The sequence below is a fragment of the Loxodonta africana genome, chromosome 2, assembly GCF_030014295.1.
Source record: "Loxodonta africana isolate mLoxAfr1 chromosome 2, mLoxAfr1.hap2, whole genome shotgun sequence".
Taxonomy (NCBI): domain Eukaryota; kingdom Metazoa; phylum Chordata; class Mammalia; order Proboscidea; family Elephantidae; genus Loxodonta; species Loxodonta africana.
This window is the reverse complement of record NC_087343.1, coordinates 146,763,233-146,782,929: the sequence shown is the minus strand read 5'-3', so window position 1 is coordinate 146,782,929 and position 19,697 is coordinate 146,763,233. Positions and strand designations below refer to the sequence as shown.

The 19,697-nt window shown below is 41.1% G+C and overlaps 1 protein-coding gene across 1 annotated transcript; it reads right to left on the bottom strand.

Annotated features, from left to right (window-relative positions):
* Positions 1-7,483: 7,483 nt before the first annotated feature.
* CAMLG (calcium modulating ligand) lies at positions 7,484-18,860 on the bottom strand. Its single transcript, XM_003404500.4, has 4 exons — positions 18,623-18,860; positions 16,630-17,090; positions 13,885-13,950; positions 7,484-10,441 (listed from the first exon to the last, which is right to left on the bottom strand). Exons 1-4 carry the CDS (start codon positions 18,792-18,794, stop codon positions 10,250-10,252), a joined length of 891 nt encoding a protein of 296 aa, XP_003404548.1. The 5' UTR covers positions 18,795-18,860; the 3' UTR covers positions 7,484-10,249.
* Between the last annotated feature and the right edge of the window lie 837 nt (positions 18,861-19,697).

The window sequence follows — 19,697 nt, the reverse complement described above, 5'->3', positions numbered from 1 at the left end:
ATGGCAAAACTACGTCTGAAATACTTCAGATATGTTATCAGGAGGAATCAGGAGGACTTCATGTTTGGTAAAATGCAGAGTCAGTAAAAAAGAGGAAGACCCTCAAGGAGATAGATTTGCTCGGTGGCTGCAACAATGGGCTCAAGCATAACAAGGACTGTGAGAATGGCCCAGGACCAGACAGTGCTTCTTTCTGTTGTATATAGGGTTGCTATGAGTTGGACTGATGCAATGGCATCTAACAACAACAACAACAACTGTGGATTGTGGTAAATTTATGAAGATAAAATTTGGGGAAGGAGAGAAATTTGGTGGTTCTGTGATAGTTACGTTATGTTTGAGATGCCTATTAGATATCTGGGAGATAATGGCTACCTAATGGGATACAATAGTGTGATGGTTTTTGTCTGACTCACAGAGTCATAAAGTCGGACGTGCACAGCAGCACTCCATCATTAAACGGAAGTGGTATGCGTGAATCAGGCTCAAGCAGGACCTGAAGGCACAAGTAAGTTGCATGAGAAAGTGGTGATTTAGGAGATAGTATTGGAGCCATTACACCCTGTTCTTGAGCATAGAGAATGTGACCCAGCTGGATTTGGACTCACCAGGTCACATCAACTGGGCCCTGAGGTGTAAAGACAATAGCTAGGACAATCTTGGAAAACATCTTTTAAGGAAACTTTCACATAAACAAGTCATAAAACACAGTACAAAGGACCCACGTACTTTCCATTCTTATCTCTTTTTTCTTTTTTATTGTGCTTTAGGTGAAACTTTACAGCTCAAGTTAATGTCTCATGCAAGAATTTGTACACATATTGTTATGTGACCCTAGTAGCAATCCCTATAATGTGACAGCACACTCGCCCTTTCCACCCTGAGTTTCCCATGCCCATTCAACCAGCTCCTGTCCCTTTCTGCCTTCTCATCCCGCTTCTGGACAGGACCTGCTCATTTAGTCTCACGTATCTACTTGAACTAAGAAGCACACTCTTCAGGAGTATTTTTTTATGTTTTATCGCCCAGTCTAATTGTTCTCTGAAGAGTTGGCTTCGGGAATAGTTTTAGTTCTGGGTTAATAGAGAGTCCAGGGGCCATGTTTTCCGGGGTTCTTCTAGTCTCAATCAGGCCGTTAAGTCTGGGCTTTTTATGTGAATTTGAGTTCTGCACCACACTTTTCTTCTGCTCCGCCAAGGGCTCTCTGTTGTGTTCCCTGTCAGGGCAGTCATTGGTGGTAGCCGGGCACCTTCTAGTTCTTCTGGCCTCAGGCTGATAGAGTTTCTGGTTTATGTGGGCCTTTGGGGACCAATTGATGCATCTTAAATGGCCACTTGAAACCTCTTAAGACCACAGATGCTGCTCACCAAAGTGGGATGCAAAACATTTTCTTAATAAACTTTGTTATGCCAATTGACCTAGACGTTCTCCAAAACCATGGTCCCCAGACTTCTGCCACTGCTACTCTGTCCCTCAAAGTGTTTGGTAGTGTTCAGGAAGCTTCTTAGTTTTTGGTTTAGTCCTGTAGTGCTGACTTCCCCTGTATTGTGTGTTGTCCTTCCCTTCACCTAAGATAATTCTTGTCTACTATCTAGTTTTTTTTTTTATCTAGTTAGCGAATTCCCCTCTCCCTCCTTCCTCACCCTTGTAACCATCAAAGAATGTTTACTTCCATGTTTAAACCTTTTCTTGAGTTCTTATAATAGTGTCACATACAATATTTATCCTTTTATGACTAATTTCACTTAACACCTTTTAGATTCATCCATGTTGTGAGATGTTTCACGGATTTGTTATTGTTCTTTATCATTGCATAGTAGTCCATTGTGTGAATATACCATAATTTTGTTTATCCATTCATCCGTTGATGGGCACCTACGTTGTTTCCATCTTTTTGCCACTGTGAACAGTGCCACAATGAACATTGGGTGTGCATGTATCTATTCGTGTGACGGCTCCTATTTTCTTCAGGATATATAACAAGGAGTGGGATTGCTGGATTGTACAGTACTTCTATTTCTAGCTTTTTAAAGAAGCACCAAATCAATTTCCAAAGTGGTTGTACCATTTCGCATCCCCACTAGCAGTATGTAAGTGTTCCAGTCTCTCCACAACCTCTCCAACATTTATTATTTTGTGTTTTTTGGATTAATGTTATTCTTGTTGGGGTTCAAACCCTGGAGGTGCAGTGGTTAAGAGCTATGGCTACTAACCAAAAGCTCAGCAGTTCGAATCCACCCGGTGCTCCTTGGAGACCCTATGGGGCAGTTCTACTCTCTCCTACAGGGTCACTATGAGTCGTAATTGACTCAATGACAGTGGGTTTCGTTTGGTTGGTTTTGTTGGGGTTCTGATCTTTTTTTTTTTTATTTTTTATTAGCCTTTAGTGAATAGTAAGATTTGTTGGACCAATGAAGACCCTCCTGACTGTCGTAATTGAAAGCAGTACCAATAATTTTTAAGAAAGACAATTCAAAATGTAGAATTATGGTGATTTAACAGTTGCTAGACAATCTGTGAAAATGGTTTTGCTCATTTTAATGTTAATATATATTGATGACTCTGTGACATTCCTCGGACTCAGGCAGACATGGCTTTAGAGCATGCTTGTCTGATTTTCTGCTTTGAACATATGCCAAATAAAACTTTCTTTTTGCTTTACTAAATTTTGTGATGTTTTTACCCTACAACAGTGTCCCAAATACCCATGGTCTCCACTCCTGTTGCATTATTTTCCATCTTCCAGTCTGCACCTATGGCCTCATGGAGCGTTTCTTATGATCAGTTGACTGAATAAGAGGAAATTTGTGCCTGGTTTACAGATGGTTCTGTGTGATATGTAGGTACCACTCGAAAGCGGACAGCAGCAGACCTATGGCCCCTTTCTGGGACCTCCCCGAAGGACAGTGGTAAAGGGAAATCCTCCCAATGGGTAGAACTTGAAGCAGTTCACCTGGTTGTTCACTTTGCTTGGAAGGAGAAATGGCCAGATGTGTGATTGTATACCGATTCATGAGCTGTGGCCAATGGTTTGGCTGGATGGTCAGGGGCTTGGGAGGAACATGATCGGAAAATTGGAGACAAGAAAGTATGGGGAAGAGGTATGTGGATAGGCCTCTCTGAATGGCCCAAAGAAGTGAAGATATTTGTGTCCCACGTGAATGCTCACCAAAGGGTGACCTCGGCAGAGGGGGATTTTACAATCAAGTGAATAGGATGACGCATGCTGGGGAAACCAGTCATCCTCTTTCCCCAGCTACTCCTGCCATTGCCCCATGGGCTCATGAACAAAGTGGCCATGGTGGCAGGGATGGGAGGTTATGTACGGGCTCAGCAACATGTACTTCCACTCACCAGGGGCAACTTGACTACAGCTACTGCTGAGTGCCCAATCTGCCAGCAGCAGAGACTAACACTGAGTCCCCGATAAGGCACCATCCCTCAAAGTGATCAGCCAGCAACCTGGTGGCAAGCTGATTACATTAGACTACTTCCATCATGGAAAGGGTGGCTTTTTGTTCTTATGGGAATAGACACGTGCTCTTGGTATGGATTTGCCTTCCCTGCAAGCAATGCTTCTGTCAGAACCACCATCTGTGGACTTACAGGGTGCTTTATCCACAGTCATGGTATCTCACACAGCATCACCTTGGATCACGAGAATGAATTCACAGCAAACGAATTGTGGCAATGGAATTCACTGGTCTTACTATGCTCCCCAACATCCTGAAACAGCTGGTTTGATAGAATAACAGAACGGCCTTCTAAAGACAGAATTACAGTGTCAGCTAGGTGACAATACCTTGCAGAGTTGGGATGATGTCCTCTAGGAGGCTATATATGCTCTAAACCAGCATTCAGTATGTGGTGCTGTTTCTCCCATAGCCAGGATTCATGGGTCCAGGAATCAAGGAGTGGGAATGGAAGTAGAACCACTCACTATTACCCCTGGGGGCCCACTTGCAAAACTTTTCCTACCTGTCCCTGCAACCTTATGCTGTGCAGGTCTAGAGGTCTTAGTTCCAAAGGGAAGAATGCTCCCACCTGGAGAAAATTTCACTGATTCCGTTGAACTGGAAGCTAAGAATGCCACATGGCCACTTTGGGCTCCTTATGCCTCTGAATCAACAGGCAAAGAAGGGAGTTGCCATACTAACTGGTGTGTTCAATCCTGATTACCAAGAGGAAATCAGATTGATATTACATAATGGAGGTAAAGAAGAGTATTTTTGGAATATGTGAGATTCCTTAGGATATCTCTTAGTACTACCAAACCCTGTGATTAAAGTCAATTGAAAACTACAGCAACCCAATCCCAACATGACTACTAATGGGCCAGACCCTTCAGGAATGAAGGTTTGGGTCACCCCACCTGGTAAAGAACTATGACCTGCTGAGATGGTTGCTAAGTGCAAAGGGAATAGGGAACAGATGGTTAAAGAAGGTGGTTCTAAATACCGGTTATGATCACAGGACCAGTTGCAGAAATGAGGACTATAATTGTTATGAGTGTTTCTGCTTTGTATGTAGGCATCAAATATTTTTGTTTTCTTCATTTATAAAATATGTGAAAGAGGCCAGTGCATTTTCAGTTGTATGTGTGTTCATTGTGTCATGTTAGGCACAAGTATGACTTTACAATTGTCTTTATTCAGAGATTACGTATGGTTTAAGGAGATGTGTACAGGTGCCAAGCTGACAAAGGGTGGACTGTGATTTTAAGGTTGTGTGTCATCTTGGCTGGGATATGATTTTCAGTGGTTTGGCAGTCGTATGATGTTGTGTGATCACTTCCATGATGAGATTTAAAATAATTTGATCAACTCCGTGGTGACACTTGCTATGAGTGGCCAATCAGTTGAAAGAGAGTTTCCTTGGGGGTGTGGCCTACACTGAATATAAGTGAGCATTCTGGCAAGGCTTGGGGGCTTTTGCTCACTCTGGATCCTGCAACTGGCCCCTGTTTGTCTGACCTCCACTTCTGGGGTTTCAACTAGCAGCTTACCTGTGGGCTAGCCTGCCAATCTTGGGATTCATCGATCTTCCCAGCCTGGGAGCAAGAGCCCTGCTCTCTGACCTGCAGATCTTGGGCTCACCAGCCCCTGCAGCTATGTGAATCAGGAGAAGCTTCTATCCTGACCCACGGACTTGGGACATTTCAGCCTCTATAACCACGTGAGGTATTTCCTATAAATCTCTCTATGTGTGTGTATGTATACATATATCCATACCCTCTGCTGTCGAGTCGATTCCAACTCATAGCGACCCTATAGGACAGAGTAGAACTGCCCCCACAGAGTTTCCAAGGAGCACCTGGTGGATATACACACATAAATATACTTTACTGGTTTTACTTATCTAGGGAACTCAGACTAAGACACATGGACTGCCAAAACTCTGCCTTGGAAGAAGTACAGCCAGAATGCTCCTTAAAAGTGAGGATAGCAAGACTTCTTCTCATGTACTTTGGACATGTTATTAGGAAGGAGCAGTCCCTGGAGAAGGGACTTTATGGTTGGTAGAGGGTCAGCAAAAACGAGGAAGACCCTCAAGGAGATGGACTGACACAGTGGCTACAACAATGGTCTTAAACATGGCAATGATGGTGAAGATGCCGCAGGACCGGGCAGTGTTTCGTTCTGTTCTACGTAGGGTCACTATGAGACAGAACTGGCTTGACGGCACCTAACAACAACAACAAGGGGACATATCAGTCTAGAGTTCAAGGGAGAAATATAGAGTGGAGAGATAAGGGTCATCAACATTTTATAGAATGTATAATATATGGTATTTGAAACCATGGAACTGGATGGGATGAGTCCGTGCAGAAATAAATGGAAATAGGCCTTTAACTTTTCAACTTAACACAAGTTGAATATTGCTCAGGATCACATAATGTTACAAATGGAACAGATTTTTAAAATCACAGACTTGAACCTCAGTCTTAAAGTGTGAAGACTGAGAATCAGGAAACATATGTAGTACTAGGTCAACTATCTTGTTGGGACCAGAATTCAGGCACGTAACACTTAAGCCAGAGCTCTTTTTGAGATATTTTACTTCTAATTCCCTTTTAAGATAACATATGATGATTCTGACTGGCTGAAATATTTTATACCTAAAATATATTTGTGATAAGTTTACATCACTTCTATATCCTGGAAGAAGCTGCTTTTGTGATTGCGTGAAAGAAATTATTGTACTCCACTGTGTCTTCAATACTATTATTCTAAGAAACAAGAATCCCTCACTTATGGGAATCTGCCCTGGTTCCCAAGGGAGAAGATTTCAATTTTGGCTAAACTACCCAGTTCTTAGTATCTCATATACTCTTGCTGTTTTAGTACTAACTGTGATGCACACAGGTCCCTTGGTGGCATAATTTGCACTCAACTACTAACTTAAAGGTTGGTGGTTTGAGCCCACCTAGCAGCAACATAGAAGAAAGGCCTGGCAATCTGCTTCCATAAAGATTACAGTCAAGAAAACTCTATGGAGCACTTCTACTCTGTAAGCATGGAGATGGTCATGAGTCAGAATCAACTTGACAGCAATGGGTACCGGTATGTGATGCACACATGTCCATTTGTACAACTAATCAAACTAAAAAGTTACAGATGCTCAAAGATATCATCTCTAAACAGCCACCATTTTCAGTCTAGTTTTAACCCATATATATTTCAAATCCCTGAAGTTAAAACTAAAAAAATCAAACCCATTGCCATCGAGTCCATTCTGACCAATAGTGACTCTACAGGACAGAGTAGAACGGCCCAGTAGGTTTCCAATGCTATAAAGTTTATGGAAGCAGACCGCCATATCTTTCTCCTGGGGAGCAGCTGGTGGGTTCGAACAATCAACCTTTAGGTTAGCAGCTGAGTGCTTAACCACCACACCACCAGAGCTCCTTCTCTGAAGTCACTAAATGAAAATTTAATTAGTTTAGTCCAAACACAAAGATATTTCCATTCCCATTCTAAATTATTCACCACGCTTAAGCAAATGATTAGGGATATGTCAATCAGTTAAAAAGTGACACTGATAAGACACATCTTACAGCTCTTCTTGAAATATAAATTTCGTAGTGATCTACAAGTACTAAAAGTTTACGTGTGTGCTGTGCAATGAATTACTTAATATGGCCCTCCTAGCCATGGTCTTTGTGACTCACACAATGATTGAGTGGGACTATGCAAGTAAGGTATATGGAACCTGTGACGGTTGGGGTTACGTGTCAATTTGGCTAGGCCATGATTCCCAGTATTCTGTGGCTGTCCTCCATCTTATGTGTTGTGGATCCTTACCTCCACATGTTGATGAGGCAAGATCGATGTAAGGTGTGTCTTTTATTGCAGCCTTGTAGGAGGGCGTGATTCAAGTCCCACCCTTACTAAAGTTATGCCCTTCCCTGGGGTGTGGCCTACATCTAAGATATATTTGTGTTCCCTGGTGAAGTTCTCTGTATCTGGATCCCACATTCAGTTCCTGATCAACTGACCTCCCCAGAGACCTGCTGTCTGACCTGCTGATTCTGGGATTCGCCAGCTTCCACAGCTTCCTAGGCTGGCAGCCTATTGTGTGACCTGATTCACCAGCTTCCACAGCCCTGTGAACCAGCAGCTTGTGGTCTGAACTGGTTTGTGTTAGTCAGCCACGTGGGTTGGCAGAAGCCTATGCCTGACCCACAAATTTGGGACTTGCTAGCCTCTACAACCTCGTGAGCCATTTCCTTTATACGGTTCGTGAGGGACAGTACTGAGGGGAGTAGTTGACGTTAGAGATGATGGAGTGGTACAACAGCTTGGAAAAGCTGGACATTTGGGAAATCTTTAATCTCCGCCTCGTAGAAACCAGCTTTGTGCTGATTCTTGTAAATTATTCTTTAGTGTGTCAGAGGCTGAGGCTTTTTTTTTTTTTAAAGAAACAGAAGTTGCAAACATATGTAATTGGAAGATCACACTAGTATCTTCACCAGAGTCCTTGGGTGATGCAAATGGTTAACACACTCAGCTGCTAACTGAAAGACTGGAACTTTAAGTTCACCCAGAGGTGCCTGGGAAGACAGGGCTGGTGAACTACTTCTGAAAAATCCACCATTGAATAGCCTGTGGAACATAGTTCTACTCTGATAGACATGGGGTCATCATGAGTCGGAAATGACTCAATAATTGACACCTGTTATACTGTCTTCCCGGGGATTAGGGAAGGAAGTGACAACTCTAAGAATGCTTTTCAATCCTCTAGATACTAGATTCATTATGAAATCATGAAATACGTGTAACTGTTAAACACACTTAAATTATTACACTTATTTTCCATTACTCTAGTTCAGAATAAAATAGGACAAAAATCAAGACTTAGTAACAAAAAAAGTGTATGTGCTTTTAATATCACAAGAATTAACCAAACAGACCATACAAAAACCTGTAAATACCAAGTGACATACCACTTCTGTTTCATACCCTTTTAAGTAGTGTGAATTATTTTGTATGGACCTTCTAGCCACAGTCTTTTTAACTCCCACCAAATGAACAAGTGGGACTACGCAAACCAGGTGCTCCTGGCCCACCAAGGGGATTGGATAGCTTTCTAATAATGTAAATAAGGTGCCTGGCACTCTTGCGGGGGGTGGGGCCATGTAAATATGGTGCATGGAACCCTAATGAGGGGACTGGTCAGTTTGCCATCTCACTAGTCTTAAAACAAGCCACCCCAGAGGTACGAAGCGAGGGTTTCAACGTCACCAAGAAAGGAGCCAGGAGTGGAGCACATTCTTTGGACGCGGATTCCCTGCACTAAGAACCTCCTAGATCGAGGAGACAGAGACAGAGCTGTAAGAGTGGAGACGGTGAGTAGTGGCAGAAAAATAGTGACAGCACTGGTAGCAGAATCAGGAGACCAGCAGGAGACAGTGCGGTGGGCTCCCCAGCCCACAGAGTCAAAAAGCTGAGTACCTTCAGCCAAGAGGTTGGCTGGCAGATTGGGGTGCATCCAGAGCGAGACAGCTGAGTGCCTTTGGGCAGGACGCTTACTGGCAGAGTGGAGTGTCTCCAGGAACTTATCAGCAGAGCTAAAAAAAGCTTTATAACACTTGCCTGAGCAGGGCAAAGCCTATAGGGGCCAGAGTGAGGCGTGCCTACAGGCATGGTTGAGAAGAGGCTGTCCTGATAGAACTGTATCCTGGGCATTCCTGAACCTGAATTGAAACCTACTACTTCACTAATAAACCTTATAATTGTTGAGTATTTTCTGTAAGCTCTGTGTGACCACTGCAACAAATTACTGAACCCAGCAGAGAAGTACAGGGTGCCGCGGGAGGGACAGTTGGTATCAGAATCGGCAAAAAAAAGTTGGAAGGTGGAGGCATGTCTGATCTCAGCCTCATAGGAATCAGCCTTGGGCTGTTGATTTTGATTCTCCTTTGCCCTTGTGAAGTCAGAGGTCAGATGCCCCTGCCATGCCATTTTTACAAGACACGTCTTCCAGATACGACAGTGTTACCAAGTTAATTAAAAGGATATTTATACTACTGGGTTATATGCTTATTTCTTCAGATCCCAGTTTTAAATTTAATCACTCTGTTCTAGTTTGCTTTAAAAATATACTTCTGAAAACTGAACTCAAAAGTGAACATTTCCAATTCTGAGTTTGGCATCTAGCAAATAAAAACTTCATACACACCTTCTAATTTCACACGTATGAATCGCAAACATTTCTTCCATTAAATAACAACTGCGTTAGAGTAAAATTAGGATACTGACCCAACAAGAAAAAAATCGACATTAATTCAGTCCTTGTAAGTTATAATGTGCAGACATAACATTACATAATTCCATTTCTTTATTTTTAAGATGGCTCCATTTCTCAGGACAGAGCAACACAAATACAAGAAACAGTTCTTAGGGCTAGCGGAGAACATGTTTATCTGTTCTCCTAAAAGCGCTAGCTCAGCCCCCAAAAGAGGAATTACAAAACTGAGAAGGAACAGGAAAGGTAAAGACTAGGGATTCTAATTAAACGAGAAAAATCAATGACATCGGTATTCTACTCTTCACATCAGTACTAATACAAACTCAACCCTTTCAATCAGGGAACCTGCCATTGCATTCTGAATCAAGTGATTTTACAACCCTTATTTATAAAGTAAAAGAATTACATAAAGGTGTAACCAGTTTGTCTCCTTTAGAGACATGGCAATATACAAAAGAAATTGTTTATTGTAAGCTTCTCCTTCCAAGTTCTGCAGGGTTCAAGGTACTTCTGAGCCCCAATAATCAAGCAGTTCATGACAAAAGATAAAAGTGAAAAAGTAGACACAGAGATCTGTGAAGACTTCGGCCATTTTGCTATAGGTATCCATCGATCGATTTATCACTTCAGCAGGAATTCCAGATAATAGAAGTGCTGCAGTTAGTACTGTTGTCTTTATCTTCTTTTCACTCTGTATAGAGAAAGACTCAAATGATTTTCACAGGTTTCAGCAGACTACTTAAGCTCTATAAAAACACGATCAGTACTGTTACTTTTGCCTAACTGCTTTAAAAATCATTAATAAAGTTTCAAAACATCAAACAGTATATTAATATTTACTAAGCATACAATATGTAAAGCAGCAAACTGTGCTAGGCAGTAGGGAGAGATTCCATTCTTACTCTAAAAAGTTAAAAAAAAATCTGTCATCACATTCTGCAGCCCACTTTGGAGAGTGGCATCTGGGGTCTTAAATGCTACCAAGCAGCCATCTAAGATGCATCAATTGGTCTCAACCCACCTGGAGCAAAGGAGAATGAAGAACACCAAGGACACAAGGCAATTATGAGCCCAAGAGACAGAAAGGGCCACATAAACCACAGACTACATCAGCCTGAGACCAGAAGAACTAGATGGTGCCTGGCTACACAACTGATGACTGTCCTGACAGGGAACACAACAGAGAACCCCTGAGGGAGCAGGAGAACAGTGGGACGCAGACCTCAAATTCTCGTAAAAAGACCAGACTTGATGGTCTGACTGAAACTAGAAGGACTCCGGTGGTCATGCCCCCAGACCTTCTGTTAGCCCAAGACAGGAACCATTCCCAAAGCCAACTCTTCAGACTGGGATTGGACTGGACTATGGGATAGAAAATGATACTGGTGAAGAGTGAGCTTCTTGGATCAAGTAGACTCATGACACTATGTTGCCATCTCCTGCCTGAAGGGGAGATAGTAGGATGGAGGGATCAGAAGCTGGCTGAATGGACACGAAAAGAGAGAGTGGAGGAAAGGAGTGTGCTATCTCATTGGGGGAGAGCAACTGGGAATATATAACAAGGTGTATATAAATTTTTGTATGAGAGACTGACTTGATTTGTAAACTTTCACTTAAAGCACAATAAAAATTAAAAAAAAATTATCATCTTAGAAGCAAGACATAAATAATAATTTAAGAGTTAAACAACAGCACAAGACCAAAACGGGAAGCATATCAATAGACAGGACATAAATAGCTGCTAAATGAATGACATGGATAAGGTGTGGCATAGGAGTTCAAAGGAGATAGAAATTGCTCCAGGGTTTTATTTGTAAATGAAACTCAGGGAAGGATTTCAGGGCAAAGTGGAATTAAAAACAAGCCTTCAAGGATGACCAGAATTTAGATGGGCAAAAGTGAGAAATCTTTTTATAAGGTAAGTCTCATGATGGCAAAAGCCAGAGGCAGAAGAATGCCAGGTCTATTTGAGGACATGGGTAATCTGTAACAGAATCATAGGAACAACCTATAGAGTCCTAAGTGCCATACAAAGAAATTCACATTTGATTACACATGCAATAGGGTATCACTGAACAGTTCAAAATATTTTTAGGGGAAGGGAGAACATTTATTTTCTAACTTCCTAGTCTCATTTTTTAAGTGATTCAAAGCTCAAGTTTTATTTATTCATTTGGTGACACAGTCATAGGGTTCAAAAATTCTGAAAATATAAAAAAGATATAGTTACCCAAGCCTATGCTCAAAAAGACTCAAACAAAAAAGTTCTTAGCAGCTTTCTTCATAATAGCCAAAAACTGAGAACAAGCAAGATGTCCCTCAATAGATTACACAGGCAAACTGTGATATATTCATACAGTGAAATACTACACAGCATTAAGAAAAAAAAAGGACAAACTGTTCATCACTCAACAACATGAGTGAATCTCAAAAATACCATGCAGAATGGAAGAAACCGTGTACAAAAAAGTACATACAGGAATGATCCCATTGATATGAACCACTAAAGTAGGCAAAACTAATCTATGTTAGGAAAAAATCAGACCTCTGAGGAGTAGGGGCTGGGGCTGGCTGGAAAGGGGGCATCATAGAACTTTCTGGGATGATGGTAATTTTCTAAACCTTGACAGGGAATTAGGTTTCACAGGTTGTCAAAACTCATCAAGGTACACTTGAGATTTGTTATGATTTGTGAATTTCACAGTATGAAAATTCTACCTTAAAAAAAAAAAACATAAACAAACACTGATCCGTAGTTAGTGACATAAGTGCTGATGCATGTAGGGCTGAGGTATACGATACTGACACCTACAACATACTCTGAAATGCATTTTTAAAAAACAGGGATTAAAAATGGATAAAAAAAAATTAGATGGCACAGTACCAAAAGTATATATACGGTGAAATGTTAATTGTGGAATCTAGGTGGTGTGTATATATGGGTGTTCACAGCATAGCCTTTCAACTTTTCTATATATTTAAAAACTGTTATAACAAAAATTGGGAAGAAAAGTATAAAATAAAGTCTCCCTTCTCTCTCCTCCATCCACCTAGTAACCCTTACGCCCCTACCACAAATAGCCATTGTTAATAGTTTCTTGCATATTCTTCCAGAGCTTCTTTACACACACACAATCAAAATCAAATATATACTATTTTCCTCGTTTTCACAAAATAAAGTATACAATAAACTCTATTCTGCATTTTTTTTCTCTAAATATTGCTTGCAGAGCTTATCATTATTAATACATGGAGCACTTCATCCTTCTGAATAGATATGCCATAATTTTTTCAACTAGTCACTTATTAATGACATTTAGGTTGTTTCCAAACTTCTGCTATTGCAAAACTACAATCAATGTTTCAAGGGTGAATTTCTAAACAAATATTTTGATAAAAATTACACTTCTTTCTTTAGTCTTTTACTTTCTGGATCAGACCCCTGAAAAGTATGTTTCAAACCCATTAAAACCACTAGAACTATTAAGCAAGCAGCCAAGTAGCCATTTTTCAGCAAAAAAAACTATATAAATTCCATCATTAAGGTTATCTTCTAAACCAGGCAAACCAAGCCCCACAAAACCGTGCATATATCTGCAGTCACGCAAAGCAGGTAAACACTGACGTTCACCATCATTCTCTTGTTCAATTTTCACAAAATATTTCTTGCAAATATCAGGCTTTTAACATTAAATATAAAGTGCATTGTTGTTAAGTGTCCAGTAGGGCGCACAGTGAGATACTTGAATATATTTTAAAATTAATTTCATTTATTATGTATAAAATGTATGACATTTACTAGGTAATTAAATTGAAAACTTTCTCAGATAAGTACTACTCAAACTCTGTCACAAGGAACCAGCTTTTTCCCCAATTCACTGTGAACATTTTTGTAAAATAAAATAAAAATAGGGCAATGTCAAATTTTATCGGATTAAAACTTTCTTATTTCTTACTCACTTTCTGAATTTATCACAAACAGAAAGATAGTTTGAACACAGGCAATGGTGGGCAATCATACCTTGAGCAGCACTGACTCAGACCACAAGTTAAACTAAATTTTTTTAAAGTTCCTGAAGTTAGCTAGCCATTCATCAATTAAATACATCACCATAATTTAGAAAAAAAATTTACCTTGGGAAAATATTTGTATAGTCCCATGTACGCAAGTTGTAAAGTAAGAAATGGAGCAAATATGGACTGTGAAGAAAGAAGACAAAATTACACATTTCCAACATAATTATTCAAATAACAATATATCAAACTAACAACAGCTATAAAATTCCAGGCAAAAACTGTAATTAAAATAATTAGTTTTGAAAGTGATCCTGTTTCTGCAGAAGCATAAAGAAAATTCAGGGATTTGGTTTCCTAATCATAGAACATGTTTTTCAAGTCATACAAGTCTTTCACATTCTTTTAATGTCCCAAAAAATCTTCTCTCATAAAAACTTATCTTTTAAATTATTTAAAGTAGTCAACAGTGATAGATGCATAACACATGCAGTACTAGCTCCCTCATCCAGAGGGACTGAACTGCCAAGTTGCAAGCACACATAAAAGGCCCGGGCACTCAAAATCAAGGTCCTACATTCCTAAGACTTTGGGGCAAGGAATTAACTTACAGCCACGTATCTCTGGCCCTCAAATGATGAGCTGTTCTTATTGTAGATGAAACAGCTTGGTTATATGGCTTCCCAGACAAAAGATGAAAATAATATTAATTTAAACATAATTACTGCTAAAATGAAAAATATTATGATGGAAACCCTGGTGGCATAGTGGTTAAGTACTATGGCTGCTAACTAAAAGGTCGGCAGTTCAAATCCACCAGGCGCTCCTTGGAAACTCTATGGAGCAGTTCTAACCTGTCCTATAGGGTCACTATGAGTCAGAATCGGCTCGATGGCAATCAGTTTGGGTTTTTTTTTTTTGTTTTTATGAAGGGAGCGAAGGAGCAAACACTATTAGAAATACAGCAAGAGCAGTGAGAAGTTGAAAATCTGATAGCAAAAAAAAAAGCCCACAAAAAAATAGAACATGACAACTTTTAAAGTAAGACAGCACAGAGCCTCTTAGAGACAAAAAGCAGCTGCACCTCTCACGAAATACTGAAAGCATCACCCACTGCTCTTTGTAAGGATGGCCATTTATCAATAGGAAAAAAATCAAATCCGCTCAAAAGATTCTATTTTTTGAAATATTTGCACAAAAATAGATTTTAAAAATCTTTTTTTCTTAATGATTAAAAAAAACCAAACCCATTGCCATTAATTCGACGCTAACTCACAGTGACCCTGTAGGACAGAACAGAACTGCCCCACAGGATTTCCAACGCTGTAAATCTTTATGGAAGCAGGCTTCTACATCCTTCTCCCGCAGATCTGCTGGTGGGTTTGAACTGCCGACTTTTCGGTTAGCAGCCGAGCATTTAACTACTTCAAAACCTTAATTATCTGGAAAATGTATTTATGTGCCTGGTACATGGTAGGGTATCTTGAAATACAGACTGAACTAAAATACCTCAAAGGGCAAGACAGTGAACTATGAGCTCTGCTTTTCTGCCTTCTTCTACATACTGGAAACAGAAGAACCATTAAATTCCACCTTTCAAGGAAGAGCCATGGTACATCACAGAACAATGAAAACTATCTCTATAATACTACACCATTATATTATTATAAAATGCTGAAAGGCATTCTAAAGCATAAACAAATGATGTCATGTTCAGGATCACAAGAACACATTTTAATGTTTCAAATTACAATCACGCATCACTTAATGTTCACGATATGCTCTGTGATTTGGACACTGTGCGAACACCTTACTACAGGCAGTCTCCAGGTTACCAGCATCCAACTTACGGACAACTCGTACTTAAGAATGGACTGAGGGGACTACAATTGTATAGGCGCTAGGATGTCATCTGAACAGACATTATGTGGTGCATGACCGTATTTAAAAATTTGTAATTAATGTACAGTACATGTAGGTGGCGCAGTGGTTAAGAGCTATATGGCTGCTAACCAAAAAGTTGGGCAGTTTGAATCCACTAGGTGCTCCTTGGAAACCCTACGGGGCAGTTCTACTCTGTCCTACAGGGTCACTATGAGTCAGAGTTGACTCGATTGCAATGGCTTTTGGTTATATGTAGGTAGCCTGGAAACCCTGGTGGCATAGTGGTTAAGAGTTTGGCTGCTAACCAAAAGGTCGGCAGTTTGAATCCATCAGGCCCCCGTGAAAACCCTATGGGGCAGCTCTACTCTGTCTTACAGGATCACTATGAGTCCAAATCAATTCCTTTGGTTCTGCAATGAAACTATCTGGGTTTCAATCCCAGCTGCTACTTAGCAGATGTGTGACCTTGGACAAATTACTGAACATCTCTGAGCCTCCAATCCCTCATCTATAAAACATGGATTCAAATGATAGCTATTTCATAAGTACGAAGATTAAACTAATTAATACATATAAAGTACTTAGAATGGTATATTTTTGTAATTATTATTAATTATTAGGCTCTGTATTTAACCAAAAACCAAACCTGTTGCCGTCGAGTTGATTCCGACTCATAGCGACCCTAGAGGACAGAGTAGAACTGCCCCATAGAGTTTCCAAGGAGCACCTGGTGGGTTCGAACTGACGACCTTTTGGTTAGCAGCCGTAGCTCTTAACCACTGCACCACCAGGGTTTCCCTGTATTTAACCAGAACACCTAATTCTATAACTAAGTTGAATAGCAAAGTTTATAATATATCTCCAACCACAACAATGCAGTAAATATTAAGGTAATATTGATAATGAACTCTATAGATTAGAACCACTCATTATTATAACCAATTTGCATTTTCTATTGTTAGTTTACAGTTCTTTTCTTACCAAATATTTGCAAACAAAAGCCCTGACTCCAAGGGCAAGAAGAGCACATCCCACCAATCTGAATATTCGAAAAGAGTCAAATTCTTCTGCTGTACTTCCATCCTCTTGACTGGGTTTCTCACTAATCAGCTGTTTCCTTAGCTTCATTGCTTCTTCAAATCTGGAGAGATACTGTTCTAGGCCATGGCGAGAAGCCCTCTGAACACTGTCCGCTGTCAGGTCCCCCCTGTTTCGCTGCCGGAGCTCAATGTTGACATCGTTACTGCACTCAGATGGTTTCAGGAAAGAGTCCAGTTTGTCTCCCAGTTGGGTCCCCTTTACTTCAAGCACACCACCCTGCTGGTCAGTTGTTCCTGTGGTGACTGAATCACCCAGCACTACTCGCTTTGAAACTGAAGGAACGGTGAGGGAATTCAGTTTATCACTGTCCATCTGCTTTGACTTTGTCTGACTTTCTTCTTCTGAGAAAAGAAAATTTAAAACCTGATGTATTAGACACTGAGGAAACACTTTCCGTGTTAATATTAAAAAACATGCTGCTGCAGGTAGAACTCGTAAGTTATGAATCTAAATTAGTACTAATTCTGCATACAATTTAAACTAGTTTCTTCTTCTATAAAGGAACTTTTGATACTCTCAAAAGATATCACCCAGATGGAAAAACCTGGAATCAGTGGTTATAGCTGCACAACATGATTAATATAATTAATGTCACTAACTGTACATGTAAAAAAACACTGAAATGGCAAGTGTTTTGTTAGCTATACTTGTACCACAATAAAACAAAACAAAAAAAAAGACAGTTAAAAAAAAAATTATCACCCAAAAGAGTATTCCTGCTAAGGAAATAACCCAAACCTTGGAAATAGGAGGTAACACTGGTAGAAAAACTGAGAAAAATTTTCAAACAGTGGAACAAGCTATAAAGACCAATTTTTCATGGATATTATATCCCAGAAGTATGTCTGCATTGCCTGCTCTAGTTTATATTGTTCAAAATATAAAATTATTAAGGCTTTCAAAAATCTGAATTTTAAAATTAGATATCTGAATCCAGGGTTCTGTCAGCATAGGGCGTGGCACAGCTCACAGCTACTGTTTATGTAATTCTACTACTGCAGTCCGCAAGCCATGTAGCAGTGACTTGAAGCAGTTTTATGACGCTGTTCTAGGAGAATTTGAAACAGTGCTATTACCTTTCCTGGTAGTTTTCAGCCTCAAACCTATAAACTGCCTAAAAGTTCAGGGCTATATATCTAGCCTGAGAGAACAGAATATAAGTCACAAAGACCAAAGGGGATTGCAACCTGTGACAAAAGTCCAGTTACTAAAAGCAAAGACAACACTCAATGGAATCTTAAAGAATACTAGCACATACTGTGTTCAATAAAAATTCACATGAACAAAAAAAATTTTTTAAAGAACCTTATTGGACACATCATTGTGGAAGAAATGAGGAACTCCCCTTTAGGGTTAACTTCACTTCAGGCCATCAATCTCAGCACGTTAGGAGGGGAGGCCTCAGGTGGGCACTTCCCACTTGTTGGCTCTATAAACAATACTAGTACTTTTTCACCTCTTCTACGAAACCCGTAGGTGACAGTGCTGAGGGCACTGAACACAGAATCCCTGAAACACAAAGTAAGGACTCGGGCTCAGTTCAGTAAAGACAACCTGGTGTGGACAGAATTAGAGCAAAAAGCATAAGAAGGCAGACGCTAGGGAAGGCATTGGAAGGAAAGCATTTGGACCGGAAAGAAAGGAAAGCAATCTTGAAAGACGCAGTGGACAGACCAGTCTGACGGTATAAAACGTGCGCCGTTCAGGGGAGGAGAGGGAGTGCAGAATGAAGAAACGGGTCGTTCTCAGGGTAAAGGGACAGAGGCAACCATGGCAGAGGCAATAGGGAGGTGGTCGGCAGGGTGGGGGAAAGAATGTTCCTGAACACTTAAAAGGGGTTGGCGAAAGACTGAGGGGAAACGGAGGCTCTCACCAGCACTGCTCCCGGGCCTGTGAAAGCCCATGATGCGGTTGATGCGCTGTTCCGAGTTCATGAGGAGCTTTCTTCGCCGCAGCTCGGCCCGACGCTGGGAAGCCGACAGGCTTGAGCCCGCAGGTGACCCCGGACGGTCCCCGCCGTCGGTAGCGACGGACACCGGCTCCATCCTCCCTTCCACAGCCAGGGAGACGGAGCTGTGGTAGTAGTGGCGGGGACAGCAACGGCGCGGATGACTTCAGGCCGAGCCACGGGGAGTGCGTCCCCTCCCACTGTAGACCCGCCCCCGGAGCGCGATCCCCGAGACTGCGGAATAAGCACGCGCGCGCCGCCCGATGGGACGAAGCGCATGGCTTTGCGCCGCCATCTTAAAGAAGGGCAGCAGTGATGCTCCGCATCTCCGCTGGCCTTAACTGCTCTTATTCTCCGCCCCCACGTCTCTTTTGGTGTTCACTCGGAAGTGAAGAAAACCGACACACAGCCTGACGAGTGGGACAAGGGTGGCAGTAGGGAGTAGATTAATCCTAGATTCCTAGATTGGTGCCAGGAAGTAAAATGGAGGTTGCAGCGATAGGCACTTAATTCCGGTGACCTTCTGCGGCTTTGTTTATAAAAATTTTTTTTTTTCCTGCGGCTTTGTTTATAGGCGGTGGGAATACGTAATTTCGGGTGTGACGCTTTAGGGAGCTTTGGGGGTTGGAATTTATCCTTGCTGCTGATGCATGAAACCTAAGTGCTCGTCTCCCAAACGCTCGCCTGATTTGTTCCCCAGGCGTCCTCACGTTGGAGAAGTAAAGTCTCCTCTTGTCTGTAATCAGCGTTTTAGGAGAACCTTAACTTTTTTTTTTAACTTAGGGTCGTGGTTATCTCCCTGGAAAAAAGATAACCTCATAAATATACAAATAACATACCTCCTCCTTTTTCAGCGTTTTCTCCCTTAATGACAAGGTTGGGCAAATACAGTTCTAGGATAAACAAAAAATTTCTTCACTTGAGAGCCTATGCAAGCCAGATGAAAATTTCAGTTCACTAGATGGAAGTGCTGATGTATGATGACTCGGTTAAAATTGTC

Coding starts and splice junctions, on each gene's coding strand:
- CAMLG (XM_003404500.4), bottom strand. CDS start 18,794: ATGGAGCCGGTGTCCGTCGCTACCGACGGCGGGGACCGTCCGGGGTCA. Junction 17,091..18,622: donor CAGGCCCGGGAGCAGTGCTG/GTGAGAGCCTCC, acceptor TTCTTTTCTCAG/AAGAAGAAAGTCAGACAAAG. Junction 13,951..16,629: donor CTTTTGTTTGCAAATATTTG/GTAAGAAAAGAA, acceptor CTTTCTTCACAG/TCCATATTTGCTCCATTTCT.